The sequence below is a fragment of the Carassius gibelio genome, chromosome A20 (assembly GCF_023724105.1).
Source record: "Carassius gibelio isolate Cgi1373 ecotype wild population from Czech Republic chromosome A20, carGib1.2-hapl.c, whole genome shotgun sequence".
NCBI classification, from domain to species: Eukaryota; Metazoa; Chordata; class Actinopteri; order Cypriniformes; family Cyprinidae; genus Carassius; species Carassius gibelio.
In genome coordinates this window covers 17,365,462-17,390,996 of record NC_068390.1, presented here as the reverse complement: position 1 = coordinate 17,390,996, position 25,535 = coordinate 17,365,462, and the positions used below count along the sequence as shown (strand labels likewise).

Below are 25,535 nucleotides of genomic sequence, written 5' to 3'. Positions count from 1 at the left end.
GTGCTCTTCATTAAATGCTGTGTTGGATGTTTGGCTAATTGAGATTTGATTTCTCTTTAATAAGGAACATTATTAGTATTTTATCTTAATAGTAATACTTTCTGTGTGCTGAAATATACTGTTCAAAGGTTTGGGGTTAGAAAGAAGTTAAAACACAGCAATAAATTACAGTTTAAAACATTACAAAATAAAAAACATTTCAAACTGCAGTTATATCACACAATATTACACTAATACTGTAATCTATTTTTGATCAAATAAATGCAGCCTTGGTGGGAAATGTCTTATGAATTTAGGACAATCCCAAGAAGTTAACCTTATTTGATCTTTTTTTTATAATCTTTTTTTTTGTACTAGCTTAGCTCTTGCTTTACGGTAACTAGAACAGTTCAAAGACCAAAAACATGGCCTTGATTTTCAGGAAAATCAGAATGAACGCGCTAACCCCGAAACAAAATAAGATAGCATTCACGTGATTACAACATCAAATCTTCGGGTTGCTTTATTTTTTGACTCTTTTCTTTGCTCTGTAGAACTGAAGCAAGGCTCAGATGATTTGTAGTCTTCTCTGGTCTTTTAGCTGATTTAGAGGATTTGGGGCACTTTTCAGCTAATCAAGCTGGGTAAACTAATCTAAGCAGCTTATCCAGAAAAGACCAGAGAGAGAATCAGCTTAGTATATTTTAAGCTATACCTAATAATGTCTCAAAATAACTTTTCACAGACCTCTATAATGATCTAAGTGGCTGTTACTGATTTACTGTCATTGATTTTTAAGATAATTCAGGTTTGTTTTATATATGTAATCTACATGTACAGAAAATGTTGCTTGCTTGATATGGATAGCCTACTATACTGGGGTGTGTTTCCCAAAACCATGGTTGTTAACCTGTTAGCAACTTAGTTGGATGGAAATGGGAAATTGCATTGCAACCAACAACCAATTAACTTAGTTAGCAATTATGGTTTTGGGAAACGCACCCCTGATTTCTAAACCATTAACATTGTATTTTTCTATCTACAGATAACAGTATAGCAATTCTAACTAAACCATATTTGATGATGCTAATGTGATTTTCAGAAATTGAAAACAGAAACCATAGTCCAGAAATACAAAAATACACACACACACAGAAATAGAAATTGCACTCTCAAAGGATAGGTCAGAAAAGAGAAATGAATAGGTGAAGAGAAATGAATTGCACCTCTAAAATGAATTGTTATACACAATAGCATTATTAAAGTTTAATTTAAAAAATAAAAAAAAGTTTTTTAGTTTTTTCTCTGAACTTCATCCAATTGCATTCAGTTTTTTAAAAACAGCTTGCATTTTAACAAGTGTAAGTACATACGGATGGTAATCCTGACTAGCATCTGTTTCCAGCATGCTCATAAATAAGCTTGAAAGAAATCATCAAGGTGCAATTTTCATCCAATACAGACACCAGAAAACCTTGTAAACTATCTTTGAAATTGCTAGTGAATCCAAAATGTAAACAATAAAAACTCTCTTAGATGGTGTATATATGGCCAGTATTTTTTCAGTAACCAATCTGATCATACATCAATAAAGCAAACAAAAAATCATAGACTGTGTAAGCTATGATCAAAAGATTGTCAGGTTTCAAAATGCCATTATTCTATTAACAAGGACATTCATTTGGTGAAAATGTAAATTTAGTGTTTGACACGCTGAATCAAGCAAAGACAAAAACACAGTTGTATGGCATGTTGTAACTAAAACAGTATCCTTAGTGCATTTCAGTCCTTCATCTCTTGCTTCCTGTAATTTCCTCTTCAGTGAGGACTCTTTTCTTTAAAAACGACCCTACTGTTCTCTTTGTTGACCAAAAACTGAACCAGAGCATATTTGTTGTTAGTCATCCAGTCTGGTTCCTGATAGCTGAGCTTCTCAGCCTGGCCTAGCTGTAAGCCCACCTGAACATCGGCCTTCAGTGTCCTGAGACTGCAGAGAGGGGCAGGCTGGAACCCCCTGAACGCTTGATCAAACAGAACCGTGTGCTCCCATTTCCTATCTCCAGTAAGCTTCCTGTAGTTAAGGTCTACTTTGAAGATGATCAGATCAGAGCGCTGGAGCATGCTGTAGAGATCAGCTGCATCCACCGCCAAGTCACAGAACTCATGGGGCAAGGTCCAAAAAGAGTGGTGAAGGTAAGACCATGTATCCTCCTTCATGAAATGCTTCCACTGGACGCCGCTGGCTGACATCCACTTGTGATTGGATGCCACAGTCTGCATCATGGTCCAATCAAAGTCTTGTTTGGTCACGTCTGAGACGAACCATGGGATCGACTTGCCATGAAATCGGATTTGCTTGGCTAGTCCGGCAGAAACAAGAAAGCTAGCCAGGACTAGATCGGCAACAAGCTCAAAACCAGCATTGTCTAAAACAATGTCCACTCTTGCATTCTTTATCCCTGAGGTCTGGATCCTTGAGCAGCAACCAGCACTGACCAAACCATGTGGAGTTATCCACTAGGATGAAGCACTGGAGATCAGAAAGAGAATCGATAGGACTGGACTTTTGGGAGTTGGCCTGACCGGCAGAGATGGACAGATCACACCTGTTTCCCCACAGAGAGACCTTCAAAATACACCGTAAACCAGATTATGGGACATTATTGTATCACCAACAGCGCAGTTTCAATTAAGTACAAAAGTGCATGCTGAAAACGATAGCCACCCCTAGGCATGTTACTTAGCACCACAATCTGGATGTAATTTGCGTAACAAGATTCTCGGTTCTAAATTAAAGATGTGACTCTTTAAGTTTATGGTTAGGGCTTACTGAACTCAATTAGAATCTTCCATCTTCACGCAAACAAGAACAGATGGTTTTCCTTGTTTTTTGTATTGTGCTCTGATGACATAATGTCCCATAAACAATTGCTGTTAATCGAAGGGATCATCATATGCTGTGGAAACATAATGAAGCAAGTCAGTTAAACAATTCAAAATGTACCAATGCAACATGGAGAGAGTACAGTTAATCTTGGTTAATTATTAATTTTATTATCAATTACAAAAACACTTAAAGAACATTTAAGATCGCACTATCAGTGCCTTTAATTTACAATAGCTCTAAAAGTGATGCAAACTCTTTCAGTAATTACTACACTATTGATGTGTAGTAAGGGCAAGTCATTCCTTTAAATTCATTTAGACCTGTACATATTTCAGGTCTTCCTTATATAAACCTGCCCTTTTATAATATATATCCATATATAACCATTTTATTTTATAAATTGAATTGCCATATGGTCATGTGAAGAGACATCTTACTAACCACTTAAAACAACACACCTCTCTTCATAATAAAATAATTTATAGTTTTGTTATACAATTCTAATTTAATTTACAGTATTAGATTTGATAAGACTTTTTGTACTAAGATGTCTTTTTGATGATTATATCGTTAATTAATTATATTGGAGAAAAGTTTACTTTTTTACTATTAAATGCTAAAGTTAAATTCAATGTTAGGATACTCTAACTTTTGAGTAATTTGTGAAAATAACCACAGTAGTCATTTCACTTGAGTATAATATCTTAGTGAATTTTTGACTGCTCATAATGTGCGGAGCAAGCTGATTTTCCTTACTTCATATAAGGAGCCTCCTGGATCCTCCGGTACATGTAACACTCCACATAGAGCCGTGGCGACTTCGCATGTATTCATTCCAGGCCACTGTGTCCTCAGCATTATCAGTCAGAGCCAGAACAGGTTTGTCTGTCTGCAGCTCATTCCTCAGCTTGGACAGGAAAGAGATAGCCTCTTCTCTGCCTGGACCCCCTCCTGAGAAAACACATTATATAGAAGTTAAATCTGGGAAAACAAGTACAGGCAGGCTTGTTTTAATTTAATAAAAGATACCTCTCCGTATTCTTTGAAGAAATTGTCTTTATTGCGGTGTAATGTGTCTATCACTTTTGTAAGTATGGTTGGTAGTCTGTCTCTCACAATCAGATAGGCAAAGGACCTAGGAATGGGAAATAATTAAACATTTTATGTGAAATTATTTTTTAAAATCAGTCTCTGATTCAGAAAAAATAGCTACATGTATTTTAGAAAACCTGTTAACGCTGAGACAACATTAGGTTTCACTAGCTATAGTAATTTGAGGAATAAGGCAGAAATACATCCTAAAATTAATACATCAATAAAGACCATTACTAGATGATAATAAGCAGTGGTTGTTTACGTCACTGTCACTACATCCACATCCAACACCAGCAGTGCCGTTGAAATTAATGTGTCTCAAAGCTGGTTAGTTAGTAACCTTCTAGACAGGCATTATAATATATGCGCGTTTCGACTATGCATGACTTTGAACCGCCAATGTTGGCCAAAAATGCTGTTTGGGTAGACAGTTGTTTTGAAACACAGACAGAGATTCTGTCTGTCAGACTGACAGTTGTGTGCTGCATATTTAGCCAATTCATTCTAAACGATACATTTCTCGCAGTCCCCTAATTACATATCAAACACGTCAACAGTGAAGCATCAAATCATATCTATGAGCATAAAGACAAGTTACCCCTCAAACTTAGCAGAGAGTGACAGCGGGGCTAAAATCCCCTCTGCCTCCGTCTTTGCAAACAGGAAAGACTAGAAGAGATTTAGATAATTTCAACAAACTTTATTTGCGAACGATAGATGACCAATTAACAAATTATTTAATAGACTCGGTGTACTTTATATTACTCGCATATCATCGGAATACTTGCAATCACAAACATTGGCATGTTATTTATTGTAGTCTTTTGATAAATCATTAGCTCACTTCATGCTGTCGATATCGCTTCGTTGACACTACTGTCCTCTAGAGGCCTGCAGAGAAACATTGTCCACACAAACACAAAACCTCCAAGGCTAATAAAATTCATTTTTAAATATTTTCAATGCGACTGACTTTGTATTTAATGTGAATTTAATAAAAACATTTGTGAGCTACCAATTATAACACTTACATTGTACCAAGAGCAAAGAATCTCTCATTATAATCCCTGAAGCTGTTTATGCTCTGTTTATACTCTAATATCTGACTTACATTCGTACGCACATCTGCACTTTTTTGTTTCTGATTAGAGAATTAATTCGCTAGAGAGCAGAATTCAGTCAGTTAAGCTCGCAGTGAACAAAACTGTAATTGGTTACTGGATTCATAAGCTCAACAGAATCGTGTGTGATTGTTTTAAATGCGCGGCGCTGTAAAAAATAAATAAAAATAAAATTAAAATAAAACAAACGCCTGTCTCTGGCCATGCGTCAGCAAGCAAACACAAAATTAGCCAAATGGTAATGTTTTACCCTTTTTCCATTACTGCCTCCCACAGGACAAACAGTGCATTTCAGATGATTTGTAGTTGGTCTCTGTCTGGTCTTTTAGCTGATTTAGAGGATTTGGGGCACTTTTCAGCTAATAAAGCTGGTAAAACTAATCTAAGCAATAGCTTATCCAGAAAAGACCAGAGAGAATCAGCTTAGTATTTATATTTTAAGCTATACCTAATAATGTCTCAAGATAACTTTTCAAAGACCTCTATAATGATCTAAGTGGCTGTTACTGATTTACTGTCATTGATTTTTAAGATAATTCAGGTTTGTTATATATATGTAATCTACATGTACAGAAAATGTTGCTTGCTTGATATGGATAGCCTACTATACTGGGGTGTGTTTCCCAAAACCATGGTTGCTAACCTGTTAGCAACTTGGTTGGCAATGGGAAATTGCATTGCAACCAACAACCAATTAACTTAGTTAGCAATTATGGTTTTGGGAAACGTACCCGATTTCTAAACCATTAACATTGTATTATTCTATCTACAGATAGTATAGCAATTCTAACTAAACCATATTTGATGATGCTAATGTGATTTTCAGAAAATGAAAACAGGAACCATAGTCCAGGAATGCCTTTTTCTCCCCACCAGACCACATGTCCCTAACACACAGCTTGTGTTCTATGTATGGAGACACCACCCCCAACTTCCCTTTCCTTGTTCTTTTTTTTTTTTTTTTGCAAACCCACAACTTGAAGTTGGCATTTTCATTTTGTATTCTTAAACTTCCAGGCTGTTGTAGATTAGTCTTTTATATTTTCTTGACTCTTTCCACACAGTTTTTGTATGTAGGCCTATTTGTTCATGTTATTTATTATCTTATGAATTTCCTGACATCTCTAGCAGGCCTGGTCAAGCAGCTCACATCCTGTTCCTCTTAGTGTAGTGTCATTGCATTGGTTCCCTTCCGAACGATTCAAGTGAAGCTAGACAAGGTTTAATAATATATATATATAGAATATTCACAGAGTAATGATGATAATAAAAGATCTTAGGAGAAATTTAATTCCTTTTACAACAAAATATAGCTATTTAAAAGGCTAGATGCATTTAAATCATTGTCACTTAAATATAGCTAATGAAAGAACATGGAACATGTTAATTCTTCACATTAAAATAAATTAATTGATTAGTGAGAACATAAAACAAGGATAGTCTTTCTGGGACTGAAAGGATTTTTTTTTTTTTTTGGCATATAAAGATATAAAAAACAGCACATTTATATTTTATTTTATTGTATAAAGATTTTAAAACAAGTTTCTTTTAAAGACTTACACATAAATATATATTTAAATAAATAAAACTAAATAACCCCGCCCAATAACCCAATCAGTCATATTCATTTATTTTAGTTTATTTTGTTATTTATCTAATATTTTAAATAATTTTAGTCATATACTCATTAATTTATATTTGTGCGTCTGGTAATTTTTCCAATATATATTTATTCAATATTTGAATATATTTATGTCGTTTTTACTCAAATGATATTTGAATATATATTTTGTTGAAATACGCTTAATACTGATTATATATTTACACAAATCATAAGACTCATTACATTTATAGCAGCCTGTGGGTGTGAAATCATACCGCTCCAAATAAGACTCGCGACGCGTTTCTCGTGAGCCCATTTCTCTCGGCTGTAAAAGTGCACAGTCTGTCAACTGAAATGCAAATAGCCCTTCTGCGTGTATCTGTCTCGATACGTTATCTTCATGTGGGGGTGGGTAGCGTGACCTACGGCTATCCAACTCCACTAAAATCCGTTTATGTGTAACGTTCACTAGCGATCGTTCGCCCTGAATGATTGCTCAACATTCATCTCCGCCGCACCGCGAACACACGAGGAGAACGACACCCGTAACGATCACCAGAGCAATTCTCTGGCGGCTCTTAGCGCCAAAGACCGTTTGTTTTGGCACCCCAGGGATGTGGGTTTTACAACCGCTGTTTTAAGCCCTTTTAGACAGTCATGTGATTGTAACGTAACCCGACCGGAAAACACCGACGACCATCGCCGCCAATGCTGCGTTTGAGAGGAACAGAGCAGCTGCGAGCCCAACGGACAAGTCTCCCGGTAACAGACAACAACTCGAGGACTCCACACACTTACGCGGAGGAAAGGTACGCCTGTTTACACCCATCGACCTTTATCATTTAGTGCTTAATTTCTGTATTTGTTGTTTTTCGTTTAGTTCATGTATTCGGTGACCATCCCTCCCCCCGTGTGTGTGTCCGTTTCACGAAGCTCCGTTTATTTGCTTCTCGTCTCTGATGCCCCGTTCGGGGGTTTTATCGCTGTTATTGTTATGAATTTTCGGCTATATTCACGGTAAGGTCGCTGGATTATGTGCTGATCGAGCAGAGAGTGTTTGCGCGTGATCGTATCAGTCATCACGTTGCAGTTTTTGACGGTTTATTTTCTATTTGCGAAGAAAAACAGATTGCGGAAGTGGTCGGTCTCTGCGGGAGATCTGTCCGCTCCACGTGTCTCTGTAGTGGGAGGAGCTAGTTTACAAACCCATTAGAACAAGTCGAAGCTGCACGATTGGTTTGTAGCTGGGACGTGTAGTCTTTCTGTGTGGAACTGCAACGCTACATATACATTTAAGAAGCAGGAAACACCTGTAAACCGTTAATAAATGTACTTGGATCAAATCTGTCATGTCACTGTTTGTGTATTCCAGTACATTTCGATGGTTGCTGAATGCTGGATGACTTATTGTAAAAGCTTCACTCAATATGTGTAGCTAATTAAACTAGTTTTGCACAAAAATAATTTAACAACATTTTATGAATTGTCTTAGAAATTCGGACATATCAGTCTTCTAGAAAAGGCTGTTTTATTCCACTTCCTCTTGGGCGCTTCCATGTTGACATCACATGACACATGCAGTGAACATTTGTGGCCAACACAGTCTGCTCTGGAACTTAAATAAAAAAACATTTATTTTCTCCATGGGGTTAAATGATCTTTAAAAATAACTTCGAAATCTCTACTGTGAGCTACGAGGTTATTAGTAGATGATGCATGCTTTTGTTGAAGCTGTCAGTCCACATTATAAAAAAAAAAAAAGTATTATAAATAATCATCAGTTCAACAGCAGAAATCTCCACCAATCAGAGAATTGCGAAGAACTCTTTAGTGCCCGCCATCTACCATGATGAAGCACCACAAATGGTGTAGAAGTCACCCTGTGTCCGAATATGCATACTTCTTTACTATATAGTAGGTGAAAAACAATAGTTGAGATGAGTAGCATGTCTGAATTCATAGTAAAAGGTGAAAATTATCTGGATAAACTACTAGTTCAGCTAGAACCAACTGCAGTACCTGCCGGACAGGATGTGCTCTCAAAATACTAATGTATTTGAAAAATGTGCCATAAACATAAAATATTAATATAATCAATAGGTTTCCCCTTGGTTTTTAAATTGATTATTACCATTTTCAGTGGGTCATGGGATTGTAGTTCTTTCGGTGTTGAGTCAGTATATTGCAAAATCACTGGTACGATTGGATGATTGAAAAGAGCCATCTTAATGTTGACTTAAACTACAGTTCAGAAACGTTCTGCAGTCTTTACACACAGCTATGTGACATTGCAGTGAGTTTGTAGGCTCTGTGGACATGTCTGTTCTCCACTAAAGAGGAGTTGAGAGGAAGTAGCCTCAGGAATGCCACCTGAAGAGCGAGTCATTTGACACACAAAGCCTGCGATTGACCTTTAGGGTAATGGACATTCAAGGCACAGAGGCTGCTGGTTCTGGTAGATGAGGGTTAATAACCTCAGAGATCAGGGTTCAGTATTCAAAGGTTGCCTCAGATGTTTGGCCCTTGCCTGGATCTGACTGCTCTATTGGGGCCATGCTGTCAGGGTTACACCGTTGATATCACATGATAGCTAGACTGTTTTTATTCCGTTTTATCAGTTTCTTGTCTTAAAATCTCTAACGGATATCCCATCAGAATCAAGAATTCAGTTAATGTACTAGTGTTTTGTGTCTTGTTTTTTTTTCCCCTCCAGAATAATAATAAAAAAAGATTTGTTATAATTAGAGGTCTCAAATATTTTAATTTAGGGAGAATATGTAAAGTTTCAAATGTTGTGACTTTGATAACTACACGTTCCATTTCATTAGCATCCAGTGAACGACATCATCTGTTTATTCCAAGAACACGCTTATCTGCTGCTTTAAATTAACAATCTCATTATAGCAGGTTTAATTCTGATTGACTGTCAATGTTTGTAGTGTTCGTCAGTTTGAAAATAAATTTTCAGAAAGTGTACATTTATCGTTATAGCTGTGATGTGGACTTATATATTGAGAGTGATTTTTACAACTATATCCTTATACTGTCCCACTTTATATTAAGTGTCCCTAATACCTGTGTACTTACATAGTAACTTGATGTTACTAACCCCTAAACCTACCCATTTCCACCCCCTGGATCCCATTTCCACGCCTAAACCTACCCATCTCCACCCCCTGGATCCCATTTCCACGCCTAAACCTACCCATCTCCACTCCCTGGATCAAATGGTTCCAATTACTCTTATACATATTGTTGTTACAAAATGTATTTATATATATGTCCTGTTACACATTTGTACTTGCACAAACCATTCAGAGGGTTGATACATGTGTGTAGTTACAGAAATATTACAGCTGTAGATACTATGTACCACTTTCTACCTACACTGGTTACATAATACGTACACATGTAGTTACGTTGTAAGTACACATGTATTAGGAACACAATATAAAGTAGGACCAAAAACTCATAATTTTTGGGTGAACTATCCCTTTAAATGTTAATAAGAATTAGATTTGTCAATATTAAGAGAGCAGCAAAAGAAATAATGTTTAGGATTCAAGTTTTATTAAATGACATGCTTTGAAAGCACTGTATGGACTGTGGACTGCTTTGAAAGAACTGTAATGAAATTCTTTCACTTAAAGTAACAGCACGCCTTCTCTAAAAGCAACATAGTTTAAGGTTCATGTTATTTCATTTTGGTTGCACAAATCATGGGGGAAGTGTTGTGTGCTAAAGTGTTATACTTGGGCTTAAAGTATTTAAACAAACCCTAAACTCTAAGCATGAGTAGTATTCGTCTATACATCTGTATTGTAGTATTCATATTCCAAGTGTACATTAGAGTTTAGCTTATTGTTTGGTTTTACAGTCTTGGATTCATATTCATGGCTGTTCACTGCTGATTAAGTCCATATCAACAGACAACTAACAGCCTTCTTTCACTCACTTTTTTTTTTTTTGAGGCATTGTGGTCTGTAGTAGACAGGAAGTTGACTGTCATCTCTGGCCCTTTCTGTGTAGGTGGAAGTATGGAGCTGGCCAATCATGGTCTTATCCTTCTGCAGCAGCTCAACGCACAGAGGGAGTTTGGCTTCCTGTGTGACTGCACAGTCGCCATCGGCGATGTCTTTTTCAAAGCACACAAGGCCGTGCTGGCCGCATTCTCGAACTACTTCAGAATGCTATTTATACACCAGGACAGGTAACAGCTTTATGTGTGACTTATGTGTGAAGTCCATTTTGTGCCTAAATTAGGAGTATGTTGATATGTAAAATCTGTTTAACATAAAAAAAATTAAATGCTACAAGTAAATTTAGGCATCACACGTTATAATGTGCAATAATGGGCATCATACTGAATGACCCACTACCAAACTTTCATGTCGTCCTAAAGACTACAAACTCACGTGGTATAATGTGCCTCATTGCTAGGGGATGCATGACAAACATCAAACATAATTAATATCCTCTGAGTGGACACAATCATAGTGTTAAGATGAAAAAAAATGTACACTACATGATTTTTTGCAAAATTTGTCGAATCCAACTGCCAAAAAACTGCACATTGGCTCTTAATTTTGGTAACTAGCGTCAACTAGTCTAGGTCGTAATGAGGCAAAAATGGGCAAAAGCTATGTATTTTATTCCAACCTTAAAGATTAAAGTAACATTAACATTAGATAATCTACATGTTAACTGTAATGGGACAAAATGCACAATTATCAACAGGACAAATAGCCAATATTGATAATTGTTACCAACAGATTGTGCATGTAAGTCTAATCATTGTATTGAGATTTTTTTTTTTAAATGAGTAATGATACCATAAATGCCTTATTTAGGGATAAACATTTGTGCTCAAATTTAAGATATTAAAGCACTTCCATAGCATAAAGATTGGTGGGTTTTTTTTTTCAACATTGAATCTTTGTCCCTTTATCCTCTCAACCAGTGACTGTGTTCGTTTGAAGCCTGCTGACATTCAGCCCGACATCTTCAGCTACCTCCTCAATCTGATGTACACCGGAAAACTGGCGACACAGCTTATCGACCCAGCTCGCCTGGAGCAGGGCGTCAAGTTCCTCCATGCGTACCCTCTCATTCAGGAGGCAAGTCTGGCTAGCCATGCGACTCATGCGCACCCCGAGGTCAGCCTTCCCCTGTCGTCCTCTCTTTATGGCATTCAGATATCAGACCAACAGGCCACACTCACGAACCGCCCCTCAGCGAGAACACATCTCTCTTCGTCGTTCGACTCGGAAGGTGGCGGTTTGCTCGATGTCAAGTGCATTACCACAAACAAAGCTACCTCACTGACTCAGCCTGTGTCCAAGCACAGGCAAGCTCTGTCAGAAGCGGAGATGGAAGCGTCCGCGAGCATCAGTCAGTTTGTGAGGGAAGGCGGCGAGATGGAAACATCTGCAAGTGAGGCCCCATCTTGCTCCTTGAGCACCAACACCATTCGGCATGTGAAGCCCAGCATCATGAGAAGAAGTTCCTCTCTGAGGAAGCATTATACGTGCCATGTATGTGGGGGTCGCTTCACCCAGCGAGGAGCCTTACGAGAGCACCTGCTTCAACACACTCAGGCTATGCTCCCCCTGGTGTTGGAGTCCAGTGGTGCGGCTTCCCCCATGCTGACTGGAGGTGCCGCCACACCAGAGGTGGAGGAAGTTCTCAGAGGAAGCGAAGCCGCTGCAGCCACTCCCATCATCGTGGACGGTGCCAGTGACAGTGAGCAACATGTGTACTCAAGAGACTCACCTCATCCTGAAACAGCTATGCCTGTCCCAACGACAACTGCAGTCAGCCTGTGCATGGCGCAGCCCCAGGCTGACACTCCACCTCCATCCGATATCGCTGATATCGACAACCTAGAGGGTGCAGCTGACATGGAGCGGGAAGTGAAGCGGAGGAAATATGAGTGCTCCACTTGTGGCCGCAAGTTCATCCAGAAGAGCCACTGGAGAGAGCACATGTACATCCATACGGGAAAGCCGTACCGCTGCAGCGCTTGCGGCAAGAGCTTCTGTCGGGCCAATCAAGCGGCCCGGCACGTTTGCATGAATCTGGGCTCAGAGCCAGCGTACACCATGGTAGACCGACAGAGCATGGAGCTGTGCGCCGCGGACGACTCCAGCCAAATGGAGGCGCTGTTTCTCGGCTCTTCTGGGAGACCGTACAAATGCAATGTGTGTGAAATGACCTTCTCCAGCCCCAATGAGGTGATCAAGCACCTGTGCTTCAACCAGGGTGCGCTCTCAGTTGGAGCGGCTGGAGAAATGGCCATCAGTGGGCTGAACAGTGACAGCCTGGCCAAAGACGAAGGCTCGGATTCATCCAGTGGTGGGCCGTTGATAACGCCCATCAAAACTGAGGAAGTCTTCGTGGAATAGCTTTGCATTCATCCACTTCAAAGTATCGTTTCTTTTAATGTATTGCATTTCAGTTGTGGGTAAATTATGATCAGAAGTTAAGCTACAGATGGAAAATTCTGTTATATTGTCTCTTTTTTTCTGGGGATTTAACTTCTGGAAAGTGCTGAAATCTACGACTACTTTCAGCTTTTTTAACACTCATAAATTTGGTCACTATATTTATAACAGCTTGAAAGCATATTTAGTCCAACAAGTCAAATTCCTGCTTCATTCTGTATTTCTTTCAAGGAGTTTATTAGTTACTTGGGTCATTTGTTTGGGTAGTTTGTGTTTCTTCCTGTCTAAAAGCATACAGAAAAAAGGAAGTAGTAAGCTGCTGTTATCCTGTGTTTGTCACAGTGCAGATCAGCCGTAGACCTCATTAGGTTGGATTGGTAACTCAATTGAATATTTAAAACATTAAAGCCACCAAATTATTAGGTTTTGGGAACAGCACCAAAATTTATTTTGAAAATAAAATTACATTTTCTGAGCCGCTAAATGCGGGTCTTGATTTAGGATGAACATTCACTACCTCAACCGGTTTCAAACTAACCTTAAATTTGCATCAAAGGGTCGAGGATCAAAGTCAACTTTATCTTCCAGTGCCTCCGGGAAGGGTTGCACAGATTTCAAAGTTTTCTTTTTCACACTGTTTCTAATTTCTCATTACATGCGTTGGGTTAGCAAGAGCAAGGTGGAATTGTAGATAACCTTCATGCAGTGCCAGATTACCTGTCAAACATCATTTATATTGTTAACATGACCCACAATATATTTGCCTAATTATTCCACTTTTGTAATTTCACATTTATTTGTTACAGTGCTTTTTTGTGCCATTGCAGCTCATCAGCAGTCTGGTTGTGTTGCTTTCACTGCGGTTCCACATGTTTACAGTTGTGCTGTGTGTTTAATCAAATTGTTACTGTGTGTGAATTTAGAAAACACTGTGGCCAATCGTACACCTGTACATAACGTTGCTTGAAGGGAGATATTTCTGTCACTGTTCGCCGATTTAATTTTGCCATGAAATGTTTTGCTTGAATATGCTCTCAAATTCCTTATTTTTGAGTTTTATATACATTTTCTAATTTTATGTACAGTGCTTTATTTACAAAGAATTTTATTAATATTATCGAATGATCCATTATAGTGTCTGTATATTTGTCATCTCATTAGCTGTCTTTGTTTTAATGAACCTGACAGTGAGGTCATGCTGTAAAAGCACTGATATCTACTAAAGATCCCTGACTACTCCCATCAATATACTTGTGATACATCAGGAAACTTAAAATCAGGGCAATTTACATTCAGTGCTAAATATTTCTTCCATCTTTCTCTTTGTTAAGACCTGTAGGAATTTATTGTAAGAGCACTGTGAGTTAAGTTACTACTGAAAAGCTTAGAACCCAGGAATGGCCATTTATTGTCTTTTTTATTTTTTTTATTTTTTTTTTTTAGTTAATTTTGACAAGGCCTCTGGTGTCTTATAAAGGGGTCATATGATGCGATTAAAATTTTTCATTTCTCTTTGGAGTGTTAAAAGCTCTTTGTGCATGAAGAAGATCTGTAAAGTTGCAAAGACTAAAGTGTCAGATCCAAAGAGATATTCTTTATAAAAGTTCAGACTTGTTCACTCCCCCCTGAAACGGCTCGTTCTAACCCCCCCCCCCCCCCCACCACCACACACACACACACACACACACACAATTCCATGTCAGTATGTGGTAATATTTGCATAACGCCACCCAGATGTTCATGCAAAGAAAGGAGTTCCTTTTATTCTCATTGTAGAATTGTTGTTCATTTCTATTGGGGTTTTATGTTTGTTTCATCGCTCCGGGCATAGGGCATCACAATATGTTAAGGGGTGTAACATTTCCATCACACGCTTGAGGTATTCGGCCAATCACAATGCACTGGATAGCTAGCCAATCAGAGCACACCTCGCTTTTCAGACTGATGAGCTTTGTAAAAATCTGCGCAGTTCAGAAGGCGGGGCATAGAGGAGAAACAATAATGTACAGTATGTGGAAAATAACATGTTTTTTAACCTTAAACCCCTGGAACACATTTCATTACACCAAAAAAAATATTTTAGCAGCATTATATGACCCCTTTAATTATAATCATACATCAGGCAATGTCATGTTTTTTTTTTTGGTTTACAATAAAATGCTTTATTGTTACTATTCCTTATTTGTAAAAAGGCAAGTTGTTGCTCTTTGAGACAGTTATAGGGAGGGGAGGGGTAAAGGTGCCCCTTGACGAACCCCAAAGCTAAGGCAAACATACTGTGATCTCTTGCTTCTCAGGAACATGAACGGTTGTCTCTGGAAAAAAAATACTTCCTTTGCATTTTCATTGTGAATAATGTTAATAAATCCTTATGTTTTTGAAATGTGTATTGATTTCCTTAATATACAATACTGTTCAAAAGTTCGAGCACGGTTTTGTTTATTTTTTTTCTAAGAAATTATTATTTTTTTCAATAAATTAAAACATAAAATGTAAAAGTATTGCAATTTTAAACACTGAGAATGTATTTAAAAAAATATTTCACAAGATTCCTGTTTTACTGTATTTTTATCAAATAAATGCAGCCTTTGTGAGCATATACATATATATACCAACCCCAAACTTTTTATTTGTACTAAAAGTATAATCCATTCTCTGCCAGAGGTAATTATGTACAACCATGTATAACGGTTATTAGAAAACCTTTCTAAAAAAAACCTTTCTTAAAGATCACTGTATTCACTTATGTGAAACAAACTCTTTTATAACATGAAATAGCGCTGCCTATTTTGGAAAATAATTCATGTAAACAGCAATTTTCTTCACGTCTGGTTGTGTGAGCCACAAGATGGCACCATTGGGTTTTTATAAGAGGTGCCACAACACCAGAACTTGCAAAAACACTATGAACTTTAACTCTGCTTAAACATTACTAGCAGTTAGCTTATTCCAATTCAGTTATATATACTGAGTTTGCTTTTTCTGTATCCTCCCAACACCTATCAATACACACAAACAGAAAAAAGGGCAATTAAAAGAAAAGGCAAGCTTGATTTACACTAGCTTTATTTAAATGAAATATAGACATGATTTTGTAATCATACTATTAACAGCTTGAAGAATACAAAAAGAAGTGAGACTCATGCTACTGGTATATAACACTCCTTAATGGTTTCATTGGTTATTTGTTAATATTACAATATCACTTGAGGTATAGGTATACAATTTGTACAAATGTTAAAGAGCTTCACAGTAGACTATTATAAAAAGCTAGGAAAAGAATGTGAGTGGGCTGTTCATTCAGAGCGTGACAACAGTAGCTAGCAAAGCTGTTTTTCTATTCAAAATAATGCACCGCCGTGCAGACTCGGTCATTTGCAGACTTTCTGAATGTTGACCAGCACATACATTTCAAGAATCACATATTAAAAAATAAAAAGACCTGAATTTACTACAGTTTGCCATCATCATCATCCAAATACACAACAACTGTCACTCGTTTACATTTGATTTTGAAATACTTTCCTCATCTTCCTGTCTGCATGTATGGCTATTATATACTCACTTCAAAGAGACTGACGATGTTGACTCACGGTCCTTGATACGGAGATAAGGAATGTGAAAAATATTCTACTAGATTACTGAATAACCACAAATCTGTGAATTAAAACCACGTGTAACCTGTGTTGGGAGAGTTTACCAATACATGATGTTACTTCAGTTCTCCTTGCACAATTATCTCAGAATTTTTTTTAACCTCAGGTGCATTTTTGGTGTTGAAACATGCATTCGCTAAGGCTGTTAAACAGTGAAGTGCACATGTACGCTGAGGACAATAAAAATAACAATTTCTAAATGTTCCCTCCCTACTCACGCAGGCAGGCATTTATCATCATGATCATCAGTCTTCACAGGGTACGACTAAAAGCAAATCAAACTCGTCATCTGTCTCTTACAATCTTTCATTAATCACACATTAATGGTGAGACAGTTCATTGTGATTGTATATGATAAATACACATAATAAAAAGACAACATTTCACAGTAAGGAACGAAGAAGTGGTAATCTACACAGTGAGAATGGAAATGATAATGGCTGGATACTGTGTTTCAGAGTTAACTGAATTTTACCTTCTTTTCACATTACAGCCACAGCATATTATGCACTTTTTGTCATTTGCTATAGCTGTAGAGGGTGTATCTGTACCATGTTTGTTAAAATTACTTGTCTAAATAATATTTTGTAGTTTTACACCAGCATGCTGCTGATGCTTTTTTTTTTAGAAGGTTAAAACATGTTTGAGAGGGTTGAAAGAATATTTTAGATTTAGATACAATATACAAAATAACAACCCACCAACTTCAACACCACAGACACAAATGTGCTCATACAAGAGCAACACATACATATTATCTCCATTCGACAACTAATAAAAAAAGAAAATGTTCATCACAAAAGCTGCAGGTGGGGAAATGGCATCTGATGCAATTTGGCAAAAATACAGGAAAGTGGGAGTAGAGGGGATCCCTCGATGACTCCAGTGAGGTGCGAGACCTTGCGATACAGCAGCTGAGTTATAAGTAATATGGAAAAAAGAAAAGAGGGATGAATGGATGGATTTAAGGAGAGAGAGAAGGGAGATTGGCCTCGAGTCTCCTGCTCTGGGAGTTGGTACAGAGCACTGTCTCTTAGTATCCTCCATGGCTGCCATTCACTTTCTGCTTTCCGGAAAGCTCTGTGCCCCAGTCATGTGACCACTTTCTGCATGCAGACTGCAAGACAAAAAGAATGATGAGAAAAAAACAACTCAAGCACATTAGAATGTAGTTTATAATACATTCCTTACAATGCTAATTCAGCTAATTCAAATGCTATCCTTGCTGAAAACCCCAGAATAAACCAGGATGACTCCCATAATGATTCATGCTGGTAAGTACTGCTATTGTGCTGCTTTAGCTGGTAGACCAGAAAAGTCATGATGTTCTCAAGCAAAATGGAGCTGGTGAAGCTGGTTCACAAGCAGGGTTGAGTGTGAGTAGGCCAGCAGTCTGTAAGCAAGCAGTTCTGTTGTCGTTTTGCTGAGATCATACCAGTACCCAGAAGATAACATTCTGGTCCACCTGTACACCAGCATCCCAAGCTGATCTGTGCATGCAAAGTATTTACTAACTTCCCGTGCTGGGAACCAACAAACCAGCAACCAGCATCCCATACTGGTCCCAGCATTCAAAACATACCTTATATACTGGTGACCAGCAATGCTGGAATGTTCATCAGGGATTTCAAACTGTATTATGCCTAGCACTCTTTTTCTCTTTTCTTTTCTCACAGCTGTTTAATCAATAAACACGACAAGTTACTATCCTATGTACCTTTGTCACCCATTATTTCACATGAATGCACTTATCTGCACTGCATCTTCCGGCCACCAGTCTCATTCTGTTTGTATGACTCAGCACAAGGAACCAAGGCAAAGGGGGCAGTGAGAGAGAAAAGAGAATGAGCAGTGCACCAAAGCTTGTGCTGCGATGCTATAGTTCACCAGGCTCTGCTGTACTGCAGTGCTGAATTAGCACTCATCAAACATTTTACAGACACACCCAGATCTCTTCTCACATCCCTTTTCTTTTTACCACACTTGGGCACATTATTGTACAGTATAATTATGTTAATAGGTGCAGAGTAAAACTAATTAGCAATACTTGATATGTATTTATTTTATGGAGTTGCCACTGATTTACATTTTTTTGTGCAAATGCATGTAAACATGTGTAATGATAGTATGTTTACAAGCCTTTTAATAGTTTGAATTCATCTTTTTAAAATATCATGTAAAAGTAGACAAGTAATGCAATTGTAGCTTGGCTTCATTAAGCATTTAAAAACATTATTTTGACTACAATTGGCCTCAGCACTGTGTCTCTCCTCTGAAAGGTGGGTGTCGTGCAACATGCATTAAACCCTTCAAATATTTGATTATGTATTTTAATCAAATATTTTAAGGACAGATGAAGACCAGCTGTAGCTCAATTATTACTGAACATTTCAATCTACTTACTGTAATGTATTATTAACCTTCAAGTGTTAGAAGCCAGCATTCTATAATAATAATTTCTTGAGAAAACTGACGTGAAGTACTTCATGAGGAATACTGCTATTCAATTCTCCAAGGCTTAATCCATTGAGAAAAATAAATCAAGAAATTAAGTTTTATTATCTCAGCTTATGTGCTGATTTGACAATACTAAGGGTTGTATTTGATCATACAGTGTATCTTATCAGATGAATTGGTTCTCATGATAAGAAAGCGCATTAGGGAGGGGGTGGGGAATTATACTCTGTCTTTCACCACAAGTTCATCTCTCTTCCCACAGCTTCCCTTTAAGACCCAACATACAAAGTGAAGGGTCAGGCAGCAGCATTCCTGCTTTGATATCGAAGGTCCCTTGGTTACTGGTACATGGAACAAAAGCTTTTTCATCTTACCAAATGGACCCCCCCCCCCCCCCCCCCCCCCAATAAAACTAAGAACCACTGAGGTTTTTAAAAAGGCACCATGCAAAAACTGTGATAAGGAATATGGAGCTTTTTTTGATGGACAAAACTACCTTTGGAAACATTGTAATATTTTGTATATAATTTCTTGATTTACATTTAAAATGCAAAAATAAAATGACCAATTTCATAAAGTTAATAAAGACTAACCTGCTCATGACTCTGTGACAACCTCTGTGGAGACAGGCTCGATTTCTTTCCTGGCCTCCTCCATTCCCTCCTCCACTGTAATGGCATTTGCGGTCTTCTCATTAGCAGTCTCCAGTTTGGCAGGTACATTTTCAGCATCTGTCTTTTGACAATCTGGATCTCTGGACACTACCTGGTTTGTCGTGTCCTGTGTTGAAACATCTGATTGAGGCTCTTCCAAGTCTTTTTGAGGCTTGTCTTCTACTGATTTCTGACCCTCTGAACTTTCTTCTTTCATGTTAGTCCCCGGGTCTTGAACAGGTTCGTCATCTGCATTTATGACATTTATGACACCAACTTTAAATTCCTGTGCAGTCTCAATCTGTACCTCCTGTGCTATTTGACACTTCTCAGCCACAATCTGGTCTTGACTTGCACCTGTAACAGATGTTTCTGTCATCTTTTCTTCCGTTAAGGATTCTGAAACCTCTGAAGCTTGTGTCTCTTGCTGGATTTCTGTTGGCACTTCCTTGGGATGTGATTCATCTTGACTTTTTCCTTCTTCACTTTCTGTAGTTCCACTAAACTTTTTCTCTTCTGCTTGCTTAAGTTCGACTTCACCCTTTGTTACTTTTGTTTCTTGATGCACATCTTCCACAGAGACTGTGGCAACCTCCTCATTTTGAGGTTGGATTTCATCTGTGATAGAAACGGTAACTGTTTCTGTAATCGGAATGGTGTCGTTAACTGCTGTCACTGGTTTCTCAGGGTCCATGTGAGTTTGTGCATCATCGTCTTCGCAGACATTGTTAGATGCTTTTTGCTTCTCTGGGCTTGTTTCTAGAGGAGCTTTTTCCTCCAAAACAACGTCTGTTGAAATGTTTTCCTCAATCATCCCAGAAACTGCTGGGGCCTCTTCAGATTTGACATCTACTGATGTGGTACAGCATTCTACCTCCTCAGTAGTCTTCTCAGGCACTTTCTGTTCTGCATGTGCCTCAGCAAGGTTCTCTACAACATTTTGAATGACCTCTTGCACAATAACACTGCTCTGTTTCTCAATAATTTCTGCTTCTGTCACTTGGGTTGCTTGGATCATTTCAGTTTCTTCTTTCCCATTTTCAATAACTTCCTCAACGACAATACTAACTTTTGTTGAGGTTACTTCTAAGTTTCCCTCAACACTTTCTTGAGCAGATTCAACCTCAGCGTCATCCACTATAACCTGGATTTTGTGGTCACCTGTGGGAAGAACAAGAGGAACATTTTCTATAGGAGTTTCATGAGCTAGATCTGCTGAATGGGATTCTGTCATTTCAGATGTTGAGCTTATAACACAAACAGTCTCTTTCATGATCGCAAATTCTTCAGTGGCGGCTGTAACAGAAATGGGATCTTCTGTAGACCCAGCAGTTTGAGAAGCAGGCACCTCTGGAAGGTTTGCCATGACCTCCTCTGTTACAGCCATGGCAACTCCCTCCATAGACGTTACCTCAACTGTGGCTTTAACTTCTTTAACATCCTCCAGTTCTTGCACTTTCTCATCTTCAGCAACAGCAACTTCAGTGACTTCTACAGTTTGAGCACAGATTGAATCTTCAACAGTTGGTTGAACAGGACCTGCAGCCTCAACCTGAGGGGATTTTACTGCCACCACTGGCTCTTCAAGAAACTCTGGTTCCTGTTGTACAGAATTAATGAGCGCTACTTTGACTGCTGCTACTTCTTGGAGATCAGTCACAGACTCAGATTTAGGTGTCTCCTTTATCTCTTCAAACTGTGTTTTCTCCTCAACAGCATTTTCTGTGAGCTCTGTCTGACCTCCACTCATCTGCGCCTCATGAATCTCATCCTCAGTCACAGTGGCCTTTTCAGTCTCTTGTGTTTTGTCTTCAACAGCTAACTCTGTGACAAGCACCTGGCTAACAACTGTTACAGACTCTACTGAAGACTTCTGAGTGAGGCTTTCTTCCACAACCGCCTTTATTTCACTAGTGTCAAGGCCAGTGCAAACAGCAATTGCCTCTGTTTTCTCGTGTGCAACTAAGACTGTTTTCTCTTCCTTGATAGCTGACTCGACCAAAAGAGCATCAGTGGTGACATCAACTTCGTTTTCCTGTTCCTTAGTCATGGTGACAGCGACTGCATTTGTGATAACGTCGAAAGTTTCCGCAGCTTCTTGTAGTACTATATCTGTCTTTTTCTCTACACAATCTGCTGGGACAGGAGTTGTCTCACCTGATGTAACTGGTGATGCTGTAACACGTGATACAGCAGAAACCATTTCAGTCTCCTCAACTTGTTCAAGGGCCGTAACTGCTTCTGATGTAAGCTCAACAATGTCTTCTGCAATAGTGTTTTCAGCTGATTTGGGTGTGGCAGCTGTGTCTCCTTCTTCGGGAATGTCGCTCAATTGCTTTCCTTCTGTGTCATCCTCAACTTTTTCCACAGTGGTTGAGATCCAAGATGGCGATCTATCCTCAGCTGAGGCTTTTTCCTGAGTGACTGGTGCAGATTCTTGCCCCACTTCCTCTGCCTTAACAGCAACTTCTGCAGCTGGTTCATTTTCATATTCTGAAAGAGGCACCACGGCTGGAGTATCAGAATCATCCTCTGCAGAGCCAATGTCAGAAGAGATCTGCTCTTGTTTACCATCAGACTTCTTCTTCCTGCGTGGAATCAATTTCCTCAAAGAGAAAGAGGATTCTTCTTTGGGGGCTTCACTGTCAGAGGTTGTATGCTCAGGGCCTGAGGCATCATCAGACTTGTCTTCTGCTTTAGGTTTCTTTTTGTGGGTTACCATCCTCTTGAAAGATTCCCAGGTAGACACCTCTTCCTCTGGTTCAGGTGAAGAAGCCATATTATCATGGTCAGCTTCACCAGAGCTTACAATAGGTGACTCAGCAGCCTTTGTCTGCTCTTCTCCTGACTGCTGAACTTCTTCCTCAATCTTAGGTTCTTCATTATCAGAATCAGAACTCTTTCTGGCCCTTTTTTTAGCTGAACCAACACAAATAAGGGCTTCCCAGGACACAGATGTATCCATTTTTCTTTTTGGTTCCTCTGAAACTGGTTCAGGCTTCTCAACTTTTCCCTCAGCCTTTGGTTCTGTCTGTGATTCTTCTTTAGACTCAGATGGTACTTCTTCAGAAGGTTTAGGCTCATCTGTTTTCTCATCAAAGGTGGCACTCTCAGTTGAAGACAGGGTAGAAGATTTGGGTTTGTCTCCAGGTGCTTCATCTTCGCTGTCAGAGGGTCTTTTGACACGTTTTTTTGGAGTGACTAGCTTTTTGAAAGAGGACCAAGGTAAAATTCCATCTTTCTTCTTCTCACTATCAGAAGTGACTGGTTCACTGTTAGTCTCCACAGCTTGAGCAACCTCAGCTTCAGTTACCTCAGCTTGAGTTACCTCCCCTACAAGATGCTCACCAGATTCTTCTGGAGAAGATGCTCCGCTGTCAGGTTTCTGGGGCTCAGCTGACTCAGTGGATGACTGGATGTGTTCAGCAACTTGTTCACTTGATTCTGTTTGCTTTGACTCTGCTTCTTTCTTACTCTTCTGCTTTTTGGATGACAGCTTTTTTAGTCCTGCTCCTGTAAACAGCTTCTTTAGTGGGCTTCCCTGAGCCTTGGATTTCTCCTGAGAAGACAGGATTTCAGCTTCAGTTATCACCGCTTCTGAAACATCTTGCTTGTCAATTGTTGGTTTTGAATCATCAGTGGCTTGAACTTCAGCTTCACTTGTAGCCTCAGCTACTACTTTGAGATCTTGTGGCTCTTCTGTCTCAGTGGAAGTTGTTTCAGTTGTAATTTCAGCTTTAGTTTCAACCTTTTCAGAAGGTTTCTCTATCTGCTCACCCTCAGCTGGTTCTTGCTGTGCATCCACTTTAGCTTCCTCTGTACCCTCTATAGCACCCTCTGCTGTTTCCTCAGTTTCCTTAATGTCTTCCTCTGCAGACTTTTCCTTGACTTGTTCCTCACCTTTGGGCTTTTTGAAGCTTGTCTTCTTCCGAAGGTTAGAAAAGATTCCCTGGGTGAAAAACCTCTTAAAGGGACTCTGTGTTTCTTGAGAGAGTGGACTTGTGGGCGATTCAGCTGGTGTTTCTGATTCTGGTTCTTTTTTTGATATTGACTCAATTTCTTCAGCAGATTTTTCAGTCACCTCCTCACTGGCCTTTTCAGTCTCTGATGGGACATCAACTACAGTTTTGTCTGCTGTTTCTTCTGCCTTATCAATCACTTCTTCAGTCGTGGCCTCTTGGTCTTTTTCTGTAGTCTCTGATGATTTGTCTTCCTTTGTTTCAGGCTCCTCTTTCTTTTCCTCAGAAGTTGCATCTGCGCCACTCTCTGCTTCCTTCACTGTCAGCAGTTGCACAGGCTCAGTCTTCTCATTCTTGTCTTTCTTCAGTGTGAACTTGAATCCAACAAAACGGAAGATCTTCTTGAAGCCCACCTCATTGGCCTCCTCTTGTTTTTCCTCTTCTGCCTTCTCTTCTGTAGCTGTAATTTCATCTACATTTGCAGAATCATCTCCTTTCTCTCCATTAACCTGAGGGGCAACCTCTTCTTGATGCACCTCAATTGTTTCAGGGCTGTCTTCTTTTTGGGTGATGGTGTCCGACTGGCCAACTGTAATGTAAAATATGCAAAGTTTTAGTAAAGTTTCTAAATATTTATTTCAGTTACATTATTCCAAGTTACTTAAGTTCACACTTAATAGCATAAATCAAATCATCATCATTGGATTCATCAAGGAATGAAATTAATAAATCTCAAATATCAGATTATTCATTAAAAATCATAACATTTATGAAGTCTTATAAAACTCATTTGTCTCTTATGGATAGCCAGTTCTCAACAGGTCTAAGTGTAGAAAAAAGAGTTAGAGTTTCAAAAGCAAAATGCATTATCTAGTGATATAATTAACTCAAGGCATTTGAAGGAAATCAGAGCCATGTTACTATAAAACCTACAAAACATTTTTTGTCCCCTGTACAGATTTAATCAGGCATATGATGGAGATTTGATATTAAGTTCACATTTTCTGATTTCTTGGGACACCAAAAAAAGAAAAGAAAAGGGAAATGATGACAACATTTAACATCAAGGCAACCAGGGGAAATTTCCATGTTGTAAGCTTCACAGTAATGCAGGATATGTTGCCAAACTTTTGGACTATGAAATCGGCCTTATTTAATAAAACACAATGACTTCACTTTATTAAACCTCTTTAAGCATGTATATGTGCACAGTATCTAAGTTTCCAAGACAAAATGTTACAACTAAGATGGCAACAGGTGAGATAAACAAGAGAACACACACATACAAACTCATAATGTCTTGAATTCCTCCCATGTCTATCTGTGTTTTGACAAGAGTGGGTTGGTTTTGAGGGTGTGGGGCTAGGAAGAGGGAGTCGGGTTCACATGCAGTGTGAGCCTCCTAGAGGCCCAGTTTCCCTTTGACATCCAACCTAGCAAGGGACTGTTCACATCTGGCTCTGTTTGCTCTTGCTCTAGGGTCTGAAACCCACCCAGTGACTTTAAAAACAAATTCCAAGCATTTTTAATGCATGGATATCACATTACTTGGCTTCCTAAACACTTGTATGACACAGGCCAAGATAAAGAGGCAGCAAAGCATTTATCTATCAAAACAACTTAAGCCAGAGATCAAAATGATTTATAAATTGTTCTAGAAGGATTTATTTTTTATGTGACTG

The 25,535-nt window shown here is 38.7% G+C and overlaps 2 protein-coding genes and 1 pseudogene across 3 annotated transcripts in view; 1 reads left to right on the top strand and 2 right to left on the bottom strand.

Annotated features, from left to right (window-relative positions):
• Window positions 1–1,230: 1,230 nt before the first annotated feature.
• LOC127938219 (damage-control phosphatase ARMT1-like) lies at window positions 1,231–7,103 on the bottom strand (annotated as a pseudogene).
• LOC127938712 (zinc finger and BTB domain-containing protein 2-like) lies at window positions 7,069–15,511 on the top strand. The gene is made up of 3 exons (XM_052535532.1): window positions 7,069–7,494; window positions 10,715–10,895; window positions 11,646–15,511. The coding sequence occupies exons 2-3, from the start codon at window positions 10,723–10,725 to the stop codon at window positions 13,087–13,089; spliced, it is 1,617 nt and encodes a 538-aa protein (XP_052391492.1). The 5' UTR covers window positions 7,069–7,494; window positions 10,715–10,722; the 3' UTR covers window positions 13,090–15,511.
• Window positions 15,512–16,177: 666 nt separating this feature from the next.
• LOC127938708 (A-kinase anchor protein 12) overlaps window positions 16,178–25,535 on the bottom strand; it is a 34,953-nt gene continuing 25,595 nt past the window's right edge. For both annotated transcript variants that reach the window (XM_052535527.1, XM_052535528.1), the window contains 2 exons: window positions 19,835–24,442; window positions 16,178–17,901 (listed from right to left, as the gene is read on the bottom strand). In XM_052535527.1, coding sequence (XP_052391487.1) covers window positions 19,839–24,442 — 4,604 coding nt within the window. In that variant the 3' untranslated portion in view covers window positions 16,178–17,901; window positions 19,835–19,838. The remainder of the gene's footprint in view (window positions 17,902–19,834; window positions 24,443–25,535) is intronic.

Excerpts from the sequence above, each read along its gene's own strand:
- LOC127938712 (XM_052535532.1), top strand. The coding sequence starts at position 10,723 with ATGGAGCTGGCCAATCATGGTCTTATCCTTCTGCAGCAGCTCAACGCA. Across the intron at positions 10,896-11,645 it reads CTATTTATACACCAGGACAG|TGACTGTGTTCGTTTGAAGC; the intron begins GTAACAGCTTTA and ends CCTCTCAACCAG.